Source organism: Nicotiana tabacum, chromosome 5 (genome assembly GCF_000715075.1).
Source record: "Nicotiana tabacum cultivar K326 chromosome 5, ASM71507v2, whole genome shotgun sequence".
In the NCBI taxonomy this organism is placed as follows: domain Eukaryota; kingdom Viridiplantae; phylum Streptophyta; class Magnoliopsida; order Solanales; family Solanaceae; genus Nicotiana; species Nicotiana tabacum.
In genome coordinates, this window is record NC_134084.1 from 157,223,794 (window position 1) to 157,240,154 (window position 16,361).

The 16,361-nt window shown below is 37.3% G+C and overlaps 1 protein-coding gene across 1 annotated transcript; it reads left to right on the forward strand.

Annotated features, from left to right (window-relative positions):
- Positions 1-10,932: 10,932 nt before the first annotated feature.
- On the forward strand, positions 10,933-14,503 carry LOC107816588 (V-type proton ATPase 16 kDa proteolipid subunit). Its single transcript, XM_016642313.2, has 3 exons — positions 10,933-11,129; positions 11,622-11,907; positions 14,080-14,503. Exons 1-3 carry the CDS (start codon positions 11,054-11,056, stop codon positions 14,210-14,212), a joined length of 495 nt encoding a protein of 164 aa, XP_016497799.1. The 5' UTR covers positions 10,933-11,053; the 3' UTR covers positions 14,213-14,503.
- The last annotated feature ends 1,858 nt before the right edge of the window (positions 14,504-16,361 follow it).

Consider the following 16,361-nt stretch of genomic DNA (forward strand, 5'->3'; position numbering starts at 1 on the left):
GGCTTCTTCAAGCCAATTTATTGTCAGAACAATTATCAAAGGCTAGTGAAGAAGTTAGGGAGCTTAAGGCACTTTTGGCTAAGAAAGAAGAGTATGAAGGAGAGTTAGTGCAAAGCTTGACTCAAGCTCAAGCTGACTTACAGACCTCCTCTGACGAGATTCATGCTTTGAAGAGTTCTCATGCCTCTCTTAAAGCTTCCCTTGATTCCCATTTAGCTGAGCACCAAATCTTGAAAAACGATCTTGCTATGTGGGAAAAGGAATATGGACTTCTGGAGGAGAACTTCAACATAGAGGTGAGTTGGGCTTTCCTAAAATCTCGCCGTGATACTTTGATGGAAGCTGCTCAGGAAGGCTTTGACTTGCAGTCTGAACTGGCCAAAGTCGTAGATACCATCGAGAAAAGTCAACAATCTACTGATACTCCTTTCCTGTACTTGAAGCTCCTGGAACGGAAGAGCTTTTAAATGAAGAAGTGGCTACTGCAGCAATTGAGGTTGCAATTCCTGCTCCCGAGGGTGAAACTTCTAATGTTCCAAACCCTTCAGTGACTAGCTGAAAATGAAATTGCTGTAAGGGATCTTTTGATGAAGTCCCCAGTTATCATAATGGAGCATTTGTAAAAAATAAATATTTTGTTGACTAAGTTCGTACTTGGTCTTTTATATTAAGAAGTTTTTGTTGGTACTTCTGTATATTTTATTCTTGCCCATTTATCTAGGACTTATAGAATAGCTTAGCATTTTTATCCTTTTAAAATGCTTTATGATTCTTCTCATGGATTATCAACATGAGGCTTATAAAAGAGGGCCCTTTTATTTTATCGACACTTAATGAAGAAGACGTCTCAACTTCATAATTGTGTTATAATATGATGAAAGAAATAGGAATACACATGTTTTGTATGAAACAACTTTGGCAAGTTTTTATTCATAAACTTTAACAAGTGTTTGACTATTACATGTATTACAATACATCTACAACTTTCTCGTAACTGTTTTTCTTGTAACAGATTTGTACATAACATAGAATAAACAAGGTTTTTCTTCATAACCTGTTTCAGTACATAGTCATGACCCTATCTTTATATATTAAGAAGGGTTTGAGAGGTGACATTGTTTATGAGTTTTGAGAGATGACTCTGTTATTCTCATGAATGCTGAAGACTTCGTAACTTTTACTCAACACTTGTCTCTTTGTGGACGACTTTTGTTCGATATTCGTATCTGCATTTCTACACGTATCTGTGTACAATATTGTAGTCCCCCAAGTGTTTGAGCGGTGAAGTATGAAGCCTCGAGCACTTGTTTATTTCTTTTACTTTGGCCCTTTTCCTGAAACAGAAAGATATACGGGACTCGAAGGTGCGATTATAGATGAAGACTGCCTAACTCGTGTGTATTTTCATCAGATTAATTGTAACCCTAGGCTAGGAATTTAAGAATACTCCATTTTGCCTTGCAGGTTGTGACTCATCATTTGGCACGAGTTAGGGTATTTTGCCTAACATCTAAAATCGTTAGTAAAATATTAATAATCCAAGAGAGAAATTTTAACATGGTGATACCTGACCGTAGGTACTTTCTCAAAAGTAATATCTTTTTGAGTGGACGGTATTCCAATGTGAGGGTAAAACTTTGCCGTCTATTGTCTCCAACTGGTATGCTCCTTTTCCCGCAATGTCACGGACTTTGTACGGTCCTTCCCATGTTGGACTTAGCTTTCCTAAGTTAGCAGCCTTTGCAGATTGGAACACCTTTTTAAGCACGAAGTCCCCAATTTTGAAAAATTTGAGGCATGCTTTCCTATTGTAATATCGTTCAATTACTTGCTTTTGTGTTGCCATCCTTATCAATGCAGCTTCTCTTCTTCCTTCAAGTAAATCAAGGTTGACCCGCATCTCTTCATCATTAGATTCCTCCGTTGCCTGATCATACCGTGTGCTTGGCTCACCTATTTCAACTGGAATTAAGGCTTCCGCACCATAACCCATTGAAAATGGTGTTTCTCCAGTGCCTGTTTTGGTCGTTGTACGATAAGCACATAATACTCCAGGTAACACCTCAGGCCAATTACCTTTTGAATCATGTAACCTCTTCTTCAAGTTGTTGATAATGAGTTTGTTAGTAGATTCCGCTTGTCCATTACCTACTGGATGGTATGGCGTAGATGTTATCCTTTTGATCTTCCAACTTCGAAGAAATTCTGTGATTTGAGCTCCTATGAATTGTGTTCCATTGTCACACACGATCTCCTTTGGTGCTCTAAAGCGGCATATTATATTTCGCCATATGAAGTCTTTAACTTCCTTCTCTCGTACCTGTTTAAATGCTCCCTGCTTCTACCCATTTAGTGAAATAATCTGTAAGTACAAGTAGAAACTTTACCTGACCTTTTGCTTGTGGAAGTGGACCTATGATATCCATTCCCCATTTTATAAAGGGCCACGGGGCTATAACAGGATGTAGTAACTCAGCTGGTCTGTGCATATTGTTGTCGTACCTTTGACATTTATCACATTTGGACACGAAACTGGTTGCTTCTTCTTCCATCTTAGGCCAATAATATCCTGTGCGAATTAATGTTCTTACCAGTGACCGTCCCCCTGCGTGATTCCCACAATGTCCTTCGTGTACTTTTCTCATCATATATTCTGTTTGAGAGGGTCCGAGGCACCTTGCTAGTGGTCCACCAAACATCTTTCGATAAAGATTTCCTTGATATAAACAATATCGAGCAACTTTTTTGCGAAGCGCATGAGCCTTTCCTTTGTCACTAGGCACGGTACCGTGCTTTGCAAGGTATTCTTGCATTCGTGTCTCTTTGGCTGTATAAGTCCCCAGCATTTGATTGACCACGAGTTGAGAATCACTCTTGATTATAATCTGTGTTATGCCGAGTTCTCGTGCCAATTCTAAACCTGCAATTACAGCCTCATACTCTGCTTCATTGTTAGTTATATAATGACATTTTATAGTCTGTCTAATAGTCTCACCCGCAGGTGGTACGAGGACTATCCCTAGGCCTGCCCCTTTTACATTAGATGAACCATCAGTGAATAAAACCCAAGTCCCCGGGTTTGCACCATTAAAAACTAGTAATTCTTTTTCTGCTTCTAAATGCATCCCCTGGCTAAAATCAGCCACGAAATCAGCTAGTACTTGAGACTTTATAGCGGTCCTAGGTTGATAAACCACTTCATATTCACTTAGTTCTGTAGCCCATTTTGCTAATCTTCCTGAAAGTTCGTGTTTATGCAAAATATTTCGAAACGGAAAAGCAGTAACTACATTAATGGGATGACATTGAAAATAAGGTCTTAATTTTCTAGATGCCATGATCAAAGCTAATGTTAATTTTTCTAGCTGTGGGTATCGTGTCTTAGCTTCCAATAAGGACTTACTTACATAATAAATAGGAGATTGTTTACCTTGGTCCTCGCGGACTAAAACAACACTCACCGCGACTTCAGATACGGCCAGATAGATGAGAAGTTTTCCCCCACCAAATGCACATTTTTCTGGGTCGAGTTTCATTTTAAATTTTCGCAAAATTTTAAATGTAACAGATAGATGAGAAATATGATCATGAGATCGCTGGGTTTTGACGAGCATATCGTCTATATATACCTCCATTGTTTTCCCTAAATGCTCTTGGAACATTTTGGTGACCAACCTTTGATAAGTTGCCCCAACATTTTTGAGACCAAAGGGCATTACTTTATAACAGTAAGTCCCCCTGTCTGTGATGAAAGAAGTTTTTTCTTCATCACCAGGATCCATTTTAATTTGATTATATCCCGAGTATGCATCTAAAAAACTTAAAAGTTCATGACCTGCGGTTGCATCAATTAGTTGGTCTATATGTGGTAAGGGAAAGGAATCTTTTGGACAGGCTTTATTTAAATCGGTATAATCCACACAAACACACCACTTACCATTTTTCTTGGGTACGACCACCGTGTTAGCTAACCAATTAGGATACTTTACCTCATGGATCGATCCGATTTTTAACAATTTTTGGACCTCATCCTGAATCACCTGGTTCTTGAAAGCACCTTGCTTTCTTTTCTTTTGCTTTATTGGTGTAAAAGAAGGGTCCTCATTGAGTTTGTGAGTCATCACATCCGGTGGTATCCCTGTCATATCAGCGTGGGACCAAGCAAAGCAGTCTAAGTTAGCTTTTAAAAATTCGATTATCATACCTCGCATGTTTAAGCTTAAATTGGCCCCGACATAAACCTTCCGTTCAGGCCATTGCTCAAATAATATCACTGCCTCAAGCTCTTCAATTGTCGTTTTGATGCTTTCATTTTCTTCAGGTTCCTGAATTGTGTCAGGCCTTGAGTCCAAATCTGTCTTTTCTTGTTCAGCTGAAGTTTGATCTTTTTTACCTTCAATTGTTTCCTGTAATGGCTATTTTTCTTTATTTACGGTGCTCGTACTTGTTACAGCGTTGACACTTCTAGCCATCTGCTGATCCCCACGAATTTGGCAAATTCCCCATGGTGATGGGAATTTAATAACCTGATGTAGAGTTGATGGGACAACATCCATATCGTGTATCCATGGTCTTCCCATGATCATATTGTAGGTCATTTCTATATCAACTACCTGAAATTTAGTTTCTTTAACAACACCCGTAGCAAAAGTTGTTAGAATTACCTCTCCTTTTGTTACTACACTTGAATTGTCGAAGCCTGACAAGGTGTGCGCCTTGGGTATCATTTTGTCTTCAGCTTGCATTTCACGTAATACCCTTAGTAATATAATATTTACAGAACTCCCTGGATCAATCAAAACTCGTTTTACATTAGAATCATGTACAAGTAAAGATATTACCAGTGCATCATTATGTGGAGTTGTCACTCCTTCGGTATCTGCGTCATCGAACGAAATACTTTCATTTTCTAGGACCTGCCGCACCCATTTCCCGTGTGTAATTGTTACCTTAGAAACCTTGTTGGAGGCTGTGTAGGTTATGCCGTGAATATCTTCTCCCCCGCTTATGACATTCACTGTCCTCTTGGGTGAAGGAGGTTGTGGTGGCTCTTGCCTGTTTTTCATATAAGCTTGTTTTCCTTTCTCGCTAAATAACTCAGTGAGGTACCCTTGCTTCAATAGATGATCCACTTCACTTTGCAAGAATCTACATTCTGAAGTTTTGTGCCCGTGATCATTGTGGAATTCACACCAATGATCTGGATTGCGTCTATTTGGATTTGACCGCATCTCTTTTGGCCACCGTACCTTATCTTCCATGCTTCTTAAAACAACTATGAGCTCGGAGGTAGAGACATTAAAATTATATCCGCCGAATCGTGCCTTTAAACTTCTGTCAACATCTCGTGATTCTTGTCTATTCCGATCATTCCTGAACTATGAAGAAGAGCCAGAGTCCCTGTTCCTCGATTTTTGATCATGTTGCTGGCTATCTTGTTTCGACCGTGGGTCTTTTCCTGCAGGTCCCATATATGGATCGTACCTGTTTTTACCTGATCTTTTTTTGGTTTCTGATCTTCGGGGACCACCCTTTTCTTCATGATGAAACTTAGGTATGGTATCTTCTTCAATTCGCAGCTTCGTACTATATCTGTTGTAAACATCATTCCACGTGGTTGCAGGAAATTCTCGAAGGCTTTCTTTGAGTCGTCTCGTGGCTTCAGAACTTTTGTCATTTAAATTACTTGCAAAGGTTATTGCAGCCCAATTGTCAGGCACACGAGGTAGAGTCATTCTTTCACGCTGGAATCTATCCACAAAATTTCTAAGCAACTCCGAATCCCCTTGTTTGATTTTGAAAATATCTTCCATTCTTTTCTCAACCTTTTGTGCTCCCGAATGTGCTTTAATAAAAGAATCTGCAAGCTCAACAAAAGAATTAATAGAATTTTCAGATAAAAGAGAATACCAGGTTAATGCACCCTTGGTGAGTGTTTCTCCAAATTTCTTGACCAGTACTGATTCAATTTCTTGTTTGGTCAAGTCGTTGCCTTTCACGCCTGTTGTAAATGCAGTCACGTGGTCACGTGGGTCTGTAGTACCATCATATTTCGGGATGTCAGGCATTTTGAACTTTTTCGGAATTGGAAGGGGAGCAGCACTTGGCTTCCATGGTTGTTGTGAGTATTTGTCCATGTCTACTCCTTTTATTACAGGCGGAACTCCAAGGATTTGTTCAATACGCTCATTTTGTTCCTTAATCTGTTTCTGCAAGGTTAGTACTAAATTTTGCAAATATGAATTATTTGAGTTACCTGGTCCCCCTTCCTGTGGTTCATTGGGGGTTGCTCCGTTTCCAGAATTATCAAGACCAGAACGGGGATTCTCCAATGTATTATTATTAGGAGTTGATATGGGTGGTGCAGCAGGCAATCGACTAACAAGTGCCTGAAGAGCTTTGCCGACCTGTGCATCAATTAGCTTTTGTAAAGCTTCAGTTGTAACTCCTTCAAAGTGTTCAGATTGTTCTTGTTGATCAGCACGAGATTCAGTAACAGGAGTGCCTTCACGAGATTGACGTGGTGAATTTGGAGGAGAGGGAACCACGTCATCTTGATTTTGATGTATTTGATTCTCATGGTTTCCCAATGTGTTATTACTGTTATTGCCGGTGTTGTTGTTTGACATGGTGACGACAATGGACAAGATATAGCTTAAAAGAAAAGATTATCAGATTCCCGGTAACGGAACCAATTTGTTTAACCAAAAATCTGAGTCTTTGGTCAAAGCTAAAAAGAAATTCGGGTTACTGATAATCAGGAGACAAAAATAAAATACTTTGGAGAATGATGGTAAAGCAGCAAATAGTTTTGTATTTCAATAAGTTCTCAATAGTATTCCGTGTCCTTACAAATGAGGATACTTCTTCCTTTTATAGGTAATTCTAGGTAAAGGAATGAAGCCTCAACTTTAATGATATAATTATGAGTAATAAATGATATTAAATAAGCTGTTATACAATCATTCCTATTAAATACCAATTTTCTAACGTATCAGGTATTTAATAATGAATTTGGACTCTTTTCTGTCATCAGATCTTTGTTTGTAATGCCTTCTAATCCGTTAGTTGTAAATGACTTGAATTGGTACGAGACTCGTATCTGCACTTCGTCTCGTGCCTATTTAAATTCCTCTTCCCGTGGTTGTCTCCATCCGTGCCTCTTAGTCAATTGTTGCGCTTTGACCATTTAACCAAACCACGTGTCATGCCACGTCATCTTTAGTATAAACTCAGCTTTTTCCCAATACAGTGGTTGTATTCGTGAGGAAGATACTGGGTTAGGAGAGATAGTGGAGAGAGAACATGGGTTTAACAAAATTGTATACAATACTAGTGTTATTAGGAGAGAGAATAGAAAGTATGAGAGAGAAAAATATTTCACAGCGTATTTAATGGCTTAATAGTAGGAAGTAACCATAAATACATAATTTGCTATAAAACCTAAAAGGTAGCTATAGAATATAATTTTATAAAGAGGTATTTATTTATAATAAATAAGGTGTAAATGTTGAGGTAACTTTTCCATTAAAGTAACTTTTTGTTGCTAAAAGTATTTTCTTTCTAGAGTGTGTTTGGCAATCTTTTAGAATGGAAAAAGTGTTTTTAGTGGAAGCAACAATATTTTTTGAGAAGCAAAAAAAAAAGTAATTTCTCTCTAAAATATCTTTTTGTAAAGTATTTATGAGAAAAGTACACTTAAAAACACTTTTTAAAAAGCTTGACCAAATATTAATGGGTACTCAAAAGTGATTTTTTTCAAATTGATTAGTCAAAAACAAACTGTTTCTCACCAAAGTACTTTTTTTGAAAAGCACTTTTGAGAAAAATACTTTTCATAATTAACTGATTTTAGAAGCAGGGCCAAACGGATTATGAGAAGCAGAAAAAGTAGTTTCTCTCAAAAATATCTTTTTGAAAGCACTTTTAAGAAAAAACACTTAGGATCCGTTTGACCATAGATTTTACCAAAATAAATTTAGGTTTTATTTGGCAAACACATGTTTGGCCATAGATTTTGGCAAAATTTCAAATCCCAAAATCAGCTCAATAGCTGGTTATTATATTTTTTAAAAATAGCCCCAAACTTTTGTATTTTATAAAAGAGTCCACCATTTATTATTTTATGACAATGTTGCTTTATCTTCTCGGTCATCTGATAGTGTATCATGTAGTTCATTATAAAAATGATAATTTTGTACCAAATTTACTTATGTTCACGACTATGGTTTGCGATAATATAATTAATGTTATTGATAATGATATTGTTGGGTATTTGTGATAGTTTATAGAACTTGTGAGTATAAGTCATGTTTCATGTTTTTCCAAAATAAATTTGGAAAATATATTTTGAAAACTGATGTCCAAACACATTTTCATCTTCAAACCAAACTTTACCCAAATCAGATTTTTCAAAATAAATTTTGGAATCTATGACCAAACGCTAGCTTAAAAATACTTTTTGAAAGTTTAATCAAACACTAATTGCTGTTCAAAAGTAATTTTCATATTGATTAGTCAAACAAAAATTATTTCTTATTTAAAGTACTCATTTGAAAACACGTTTTAAAATAAGCGGATTTTAGAAACACGACCAAACATGCTAATGTACTACTATGGTACTAAAAATGCTTCAAATCACGCGGCGCATCACGATTGGCTGGTGCCATCACTGTAAGCAAATCTATCGGAAGGCATCTACTACTTAATTTCTACCCACCTATGCGGCCATGGCGTGTTTTTGGCAATTGTGGTAGTTGATAAATGATAATATTCGGAAAGAGATATGTCACAACATTAATTGCCTTGGTACTCCAATTAAGTACACGTGCAAACTGGTATTGGCATATATATGGTATATACTTGTCAAAATTGATCTGTTTTATCCACTCAAGATTCTGTGCTTTTGATCCATCTCACTTGTGTAAGATGCTTAATCGAATCTTCATTCACTTTTCTTTATCCTCTACGGAGATTTTGCTGATTTTGTTGCAATGGCCTTGTTTAGTTTTGTTTCCATTACTTGGCGTAACTTGGCAGTAGAGTCAAATCCAGAATTTCAAATTTATGGGTTCGGATTCTAATTTTTTTAAGTTACTAGGTTTTAAATTAATAATTTGTATATATTTAAGAAAATTATAAAACAAATGCATGATTTGAACTGAAACTATTGGATTCGACCAAACTCGTAATCGACATTATAGCTCCGTGTCTGCTTGGCAGCGTCAGATACATAATAATATGGCTAATATCTGTCAAGTGTACCAATAGTGAAGAACTATAGTGCAAGAAATTTTGCACTACTATATTGGATTACTTAAACCAACTATAAAAGTAATGTTATCAACATCCTAATAAACAAAGTAAACAATTTATAACAACTGAATAAAGTATATTGGGCAAAATTCACGAATAGTCACTTTTCGGCCGGTAATGGAAAAGTATCTACTGTTATGGAGTTCCAAATTTGACATGTAAAACTCAAGGATAAAGGGTGTGTTTAGTATGATGGAAAATATTTTTCTTGAAAAACAAGTGGTAATTTTATTCATTTTCTGGTGTTGGTATGCAAATTAAGGAAAATAACTTCCTAAGAGTATTCATAAATAATTTAGATATAATAAACATGAAGCCATAAACTTTCGAACCAACAACTTTCTGAACCCTCAAATTTCATAAACTTTCAAAATCGTGAAATTTCAAACCCGTAAACTCAATAATTTCTAAACCCGTAAACTTCCAAACGCATAGACCTCTGAACTCATAACTTTGAAATTTGTAAAACCTGTAAACCGAAAGATGAAAAAACTAAAACTGAAAATATATATAAAAAAATATTTTTTTCTCGGGGGGGGGGGGGGGGAGCGAAGGCATATGTGCAAAAAAACGAAAAAATAGGAATTTCAAAATAACAATTTTTTTTGTGCGGGGTGGGTGGTGCAGAAAAACGAAAAATTAGAATTTGAAATTACAAAGGGTGAGGGGTTAGCAGGGTGGGTGTTGACATAAACAAAATTGAAAATTGAAAAAAAAAGACTTTTTGGAGAGAGGGGGTGGGGTGGGTAGGCGTGGGGTAGGGTTAGGTGTATGGGTGTGGGGTGGTGAGGGTGGGGAAGGTTGAGAAAGAGTTTTGAAAAATATTTTCTCTTGTCTTGATAAGAAAAAATATTTTCCTATAATTTGAGGAAAATGAGTTCATAAGGAAAATATTTTCCACAACATTTAAGCTAATCAAATATATAAAAATTAAAAAATATTTTCCTTCGTACCAAACACACCCAAAGTCTTGAAGTTTCAATTATGAAATTTGAAACTTTATGACAGTGGCCAGTGGCCAATGGTGCTATTTCTACAAAAAAATATTTATATTAGAGTATATGATTGTTAATAAAGTCGTTACACTAGAAGAGCCTTACTAGTTTAGACCGTTAGTGACCAATTTCTATTGAAGTATTAACGTATGGACCAATCTGAGTATTAACGTAAATAAGTGCTCATCCAATCGTTTAAAGTAAAATCTATTGAAGATACGTAATATATGTATAATTAGTGTATAATCTATATATACGGGATAGAAAAAATATACAATAAACCAATCGACTATTTGTGTAAAAATTCCTTTGGAGTATTGACCTTTTGGGGGGGGGGGGTATACAAACATCCATTTTTAGGGCTGTAATTTAGGGATTAGCTAAATACTTATTTTTTTCTAAAGGTTTAAACTAATAATTTTAATTACAGGATAATTCAAGACATTTGTCCTTGAAAAATTGAACAGAAAAATAAAATTCAAAATATATTGACTAATTCCTAAATATCGGGTTTTAGAGTGGCTACCTGGTGTCATTTCTATGTTCTGCAATCAGCCCAAAACAGCCTCTCAAGCCCAAGCCGAAACCCATAATAGCACGTGAATCTCACGGAGTTATCAATTATTTGCTTCGACAACCAATCAAAGAGGGAGAGAGAACGAGGGAGGAGCAACTAGAAACAGATCTATTCAACTCCAAAACTCTGTATAATTTACTATTCTCAGATCCAAATCCTAACGACAATGTCGACTTTCGCCGGAGATGAAACTGCTCCTTTCTTCGGCTTCCTTGGCGCCGCCGCCGCCCTCGTTTTCTCCTGTAAGTTCCTCCAACCCTACACCAGATCTACAGATGAATTATATATAAAGTTGATTATTAACTTTTTTGAAAAAATATGTGATACTTATTATTCTTATAAAATACAGCTGTAGTCTGCATACGCTAACCTAGTTCCTTTTTTCATGAACTATATATAGTTGATTTTTTAAAAAAATATGTGTTTTACTAATTCTGCACCACAGATTAAGCTTCGAGCAAATTTTTGTGCTTTATGCTTATTGCAAGCTTGTGGAGTACTAATTATGCTTATTTAGTAGTAGTAATTTGAGATTTGTTCTTGAGTTACATATATAGTTGAATTTTTTTTTTGGAAATTTGATTTTATGCTTAATCTGTACCGTTGTCACCACCAAAGACTATCTGATTTTGAATCTGTAAACTTTCAAATGTTTGATCCACCTTTGCTACGGGCACGTCGTTCGCTTATTTAAAATGGATCTTGAAGCTAATGTTTTTGTGGATGATTTGTAGGTATGGGGGCAGCTTATGGAACAGCGAAGAGTGGTGTTGGAGTGGCGTCAATGGGAGTGATGAGACCTGAGTTGGTGATGAAATCTATTGTGCCAGTGGTTATGGCTGGTGTGTTAGGTATCTATGGGTTGATTATTGCTGTGATCATCAGTACTGGGATTAATCCCAAAACGAAGTCGTATTACCTATTTGATGGCTATGCTCATCTCTCCTCTGGTCTTGCTTGTGGTCTTGCTGGCCTTTCTGCTGGAATGGCTATTGGTATTGTTGGTGATGCTGGTGTTAGGTATTGATTCCTTGAATTTTTTTCTTTGTTTTTGTTGTCCTTTTCTTTCTTTGCTTGCTAATGCCTGTTGAATCCAAATTCCACAGTTAGGACTTTTAAATATGAAAGATTGTATATGAATAACTCCTGGACATTGAGTTTTAGTACTATGTTGTTAGAACAAATCTAGAGTTGGTATTATTGCTGTTCATCCTTTGGTTTAATGGCGAGGATAAGTGTTAGCTCTCGAGCCTTTAGAAAAAGGGGAAAAGAGCAATTTTAGCAGTAGAACTAGAGTTTCAATACGAGTGGCTTTAGTAGAATGTAGAATGTTGCAACTTTATATTGATGACTTGGTGTGAATTTTTCACGAACTTTTAGGTTTGTTATAATTGTGGCTAACATCTGCAGGATTATTTTTTGGAAGATAGTAAAAATAGTAAGCTCAAGTAGAGAACATAGTTGCTTAGTAGTTAAGGTCCACTTTAATTGTTCAACTAATGTAGAGCACGAGGCTGTTAACCTTTGTCATGGGTTTCACTCCCACGTTGGGAATGTCAATGTAATGAGTAACCATATTTACGACCTTACTTGAACAATTTCTGTTCTATAGGCTCTAAGGAGATAAGAAATAAATTTTGGTGGATGAATCATGGCATGAGATTAGAGCAGGAACTTTTCTGAATAAATTGGTTAATATGTCTTCAAAGGCAACTAAACTAAAGTTTTATTTGTTTTAATTCACTATCTTAATTTCTAGAGCCCCTTCTACATATCTCAAAAGTTAAAAATGATACTAAAGTACTAAACTAATTATTGGAGAATCCATGTGATAATGGTGAATACTCACAATATCTTACCCTTTTGTGTTAGAGAACTTAACTTTTTAGATATTGGAATGGGACGGTCTAAATGGAATAACATGGTTAATGAGGAGTCATACGGTCTGTCTCGATTAGTTTGGAATTGAGGTGCAGTTGTTGTTCACATCTTGACTGTCATTTTCAAGTAAACTTCGTAGTTGTGTTTGCCAATGCGTTTCTAAATATGTAAATTTTTTTAATAAAAACTTAAAAATTTTATGTCCAAATTCATGATCAAAGTTAACTCATCTGACTCTCGAAATCAGCAAACCGTCACATAAATTGGAACAGAGGGAGTAAAAAAAGAACAAAGTAGTGATGCCGAGACTTTGTTAGGGGTGTGTCTTAACCGGCTGCCCCGTTGTGTCCTTTCTGTCTTCCAGTTTCTAGCTGCTGGCAAAAGTTTACCCATCATTATTCCATTGTCTCCAGAGAATCTATCCCAAAATGACCTTTTCCGGTCTGTCCTAGATCACTGGTAGTATAGCTTTAAGATAGCTTATTGTTTGATCAGCTTGTGACATTCCTCAAACAGAAAATATCTAACATAAAATTGAAGACACAGACTAAACACCCTTAAGTCTTGTGGAAGAATGTCTCTTAAGTCTTAAGAAAGTGGGAAGTAGATTAAAAAACCAAAAAAAAAAAATAGCATTTTGCTTTTCAAAATCAGTGGACAATTAGAGCTCACTGATCTCCTTCAAATCTTACAACTTTATGGTTCGAGGTGAGCTGCGAGCAAACAATTCCAAGCAATGGTGCATATTCTGCAGTCAATAAAGTCGAAATATGGTCGTGTATTACAACAAGTGGGTGGCTTCCATGGATAGTTTCTGCCTTACGGTTCCTTCTCTCCATATCTTTTAGCCACTTGCCAATTCTTTTTGCTTAGTTAGCATTCAGAATATAACTCTTTAGAAACAGCCTCTTGCAGATAAAGACTGTCGACAATGGACCCAGAGGCCAGTGTGGTCCGACCTTTTGCTAGGTGCCACGTGGTGCGAGCTTTGTGCACCAGGATGTCTTTGTTATTGTTTACAGCATACGCTGACCTCTATTACATATAAAAAAAACATACAGTGGCTTCTAGACTTTTTATTTTCTGTTACCTTTTGTTCTCAAGTCTATCTTGACTTTGCCAAAACTGTGTACGAAATGTGACGCCAAATGCTCAATCTAATGACTGTTGCAGGCTAGTTGTTACATATTCAGCTTGAGCTGTTCTGTACTCTCCATTTTGTTTGAAATGCCTGATTTGTTTTTCTGTTGTGGTGCTGATTGCTATTTTATAGATGACTTTCTTTCTGACTGAACAACAATCATTTTCTAGGGCTAATGCACAACAACCTAAGCTTTTCGTTGGGATGATCCTCATTCTCATTTTCGCTGAAGCTTTGGCTCTTTATGGGCTTATTGTTGGCATTATCTTGTCTTCCCGAGCTGGGCAGTCTAGAGCTGAGTGAAGTTAACTCCATTCTTACCGCATCGTATGTGGGACTTCAGAAGACCAAGGTAGTCAAAAGTATCTATTACGTGTATTGTTATTCATTACCCCACAGCTGCCACTTTATTCAGTGGTGCAATGTTCTGTCTGTAGAAATAGGAATTCAATTTTTCTACTCAATAATAGCTTAAAGAGCTGTGCAATTTGGTCAGTATTTATCGTGTATTTTGCAGTGAACGGTCTGAACCATTTTGTTTATGAGATTCGTGCATGTATCATTTCATCTTAATTTATTATGTTTACTCTACAACATCATGAGTTTGAGCTTGAATATTTCTTTGATCAACAAGTTATATTTGGTTGTACTAATTGAAGATGCAGATACTTGGTGCTCTTCTATTTAGGTGATATTCTGGATTTTCTCATATAATTTTGGGCTGGATAAATTCATCTTAGATAGTCTTACTCTTATCTGGTCTGACTTCTAGTAAAAGTGTGAAACTATTATCTCCAATCTGATAATTGGTCATTTACTTTGTTTCTAAATATATTATTCGTCGGTTGGTCTCTTAGCGACGTTTCGGGAGAAGCGGATGTGGAAGTGAGGCTTGACTCACAAGTCATTCCTAAGAGAGAAAGAGTTTCAAGTACCTAGGGTCTATTATCCAGGGAGATGGGGAGATCTACGGGGATGTCACACACCGTATCGAGGCGGGGTGGATGAAATGGAGGTTAGCGTCTGGAGTCCTATGTGACAAGAATGTACCACTGAAACTTAAAAGTAAGTTCTACAGAGCGGTGGTTAGATCGGCCATGTTGTATGGGGCTGAGTGTTGGCCAGTCAAGATTTCACATATCTAGAAGATGAAAGTAGCAGAAATGAGGATGTTGAGATGGATGTGCGAGCACACTCGGATGGGTAATATTAGGAATGAGGTAATTCGGGATAGGGTGGGTGTGGCTCCCGTGGATGATAAGATGCGTGAAGCGAGGCTCAGGTGGTTCGGGCACGTGCGGAGGAGGAGCCCAGATGCTCCAATTAGGAGGTGTAAGCGTTTGGTTCTGGCAGTTACGAGAAGAGGTAGAGGGCGGCCTAAGAAGTACTGGAGCAAGGTGATCAGGCAGGACATGACGTATCTTCTAATTTTTGAGGACATGGCCTTTGATATGAAGGTGTGGAGGTCGAGCATTAGAGTTGTAGGTTAGAGGGTAGTCGAGCGTTTCTCCTCGCTGCATCGGCTAGTCTGATAGTGTTTTGTCTAGGACTGCTAGTGATTTTTGTTGTGTTTCATAATTTTTTATTTTTTTATTTTTGTTTTGTTGTTGTTAACAAGAAAAACCAGAAATAAGAGAAGATTTTCGATTTTGTTTCTTTGCTATTTTCGATTTTTGATTTTAGCTTAATAATTTCTGGGAATTTGGCGGATTGAATCGCTATCCATTGCTATCGAGTTGCACTCGTTTGGTCACCGGTTTGTTGCTGTTATGTTGCCGGATCTCCTGCCTATTTCAGAAGCTTGCTTGTTGTTTTTCTTCAGTTAATTTCAGCTGCTAGTTACTTTTGGTGCTACACCAGTGGTAGCGGTGACAGCCCTTTTGGTTTTTGGGTCGTGGTATTTTCTGTGTTTTCAGGGAAATTCTCAAAGATTGTTGGAGATAAGTTGGGCGCACGAGCACTAGCAAAGGAGAGCAACCTGGACGAGCGTCAGCAAAGGGCGGTGGGAAGCGGTGCGTGAGCTTGCAAGTACATCGAGGGCTGCAAATCACCATAGGTTTGGTTCTCGGGAATTGGTACCTCCCGTTCTACTGTTTTCCTTTTGGTGTTAGCTAAATTAATGTTACTTTAGTTCACAATAGTTAAATCATTCAATAGGTGTACCGGTAGTCACTTGTTTCCTTCTAGTTTGATTCGTTGTCCGTTGTGCACTAGCGAGTCTTTTGTAGATTTGTCGTAGGTGTAGTGGCGGCAGTCTGGGATGATAGATTAAAGGCATGTCCTCAGGTGGGGCAGAGTGTGGGGCAAAGAGTGGGGCCGGGGTCAGGGGGTGGGTCGGGAGGCAGGGGAGGTAGAGGGGGCAATGGAGCCTATAGGTTGAGAATCGGGTCATGGAACATAGGTTCGCTAACGAGTAAGTCTATAGAGTTGGCGAAGATCCTTCAGAAGAGGA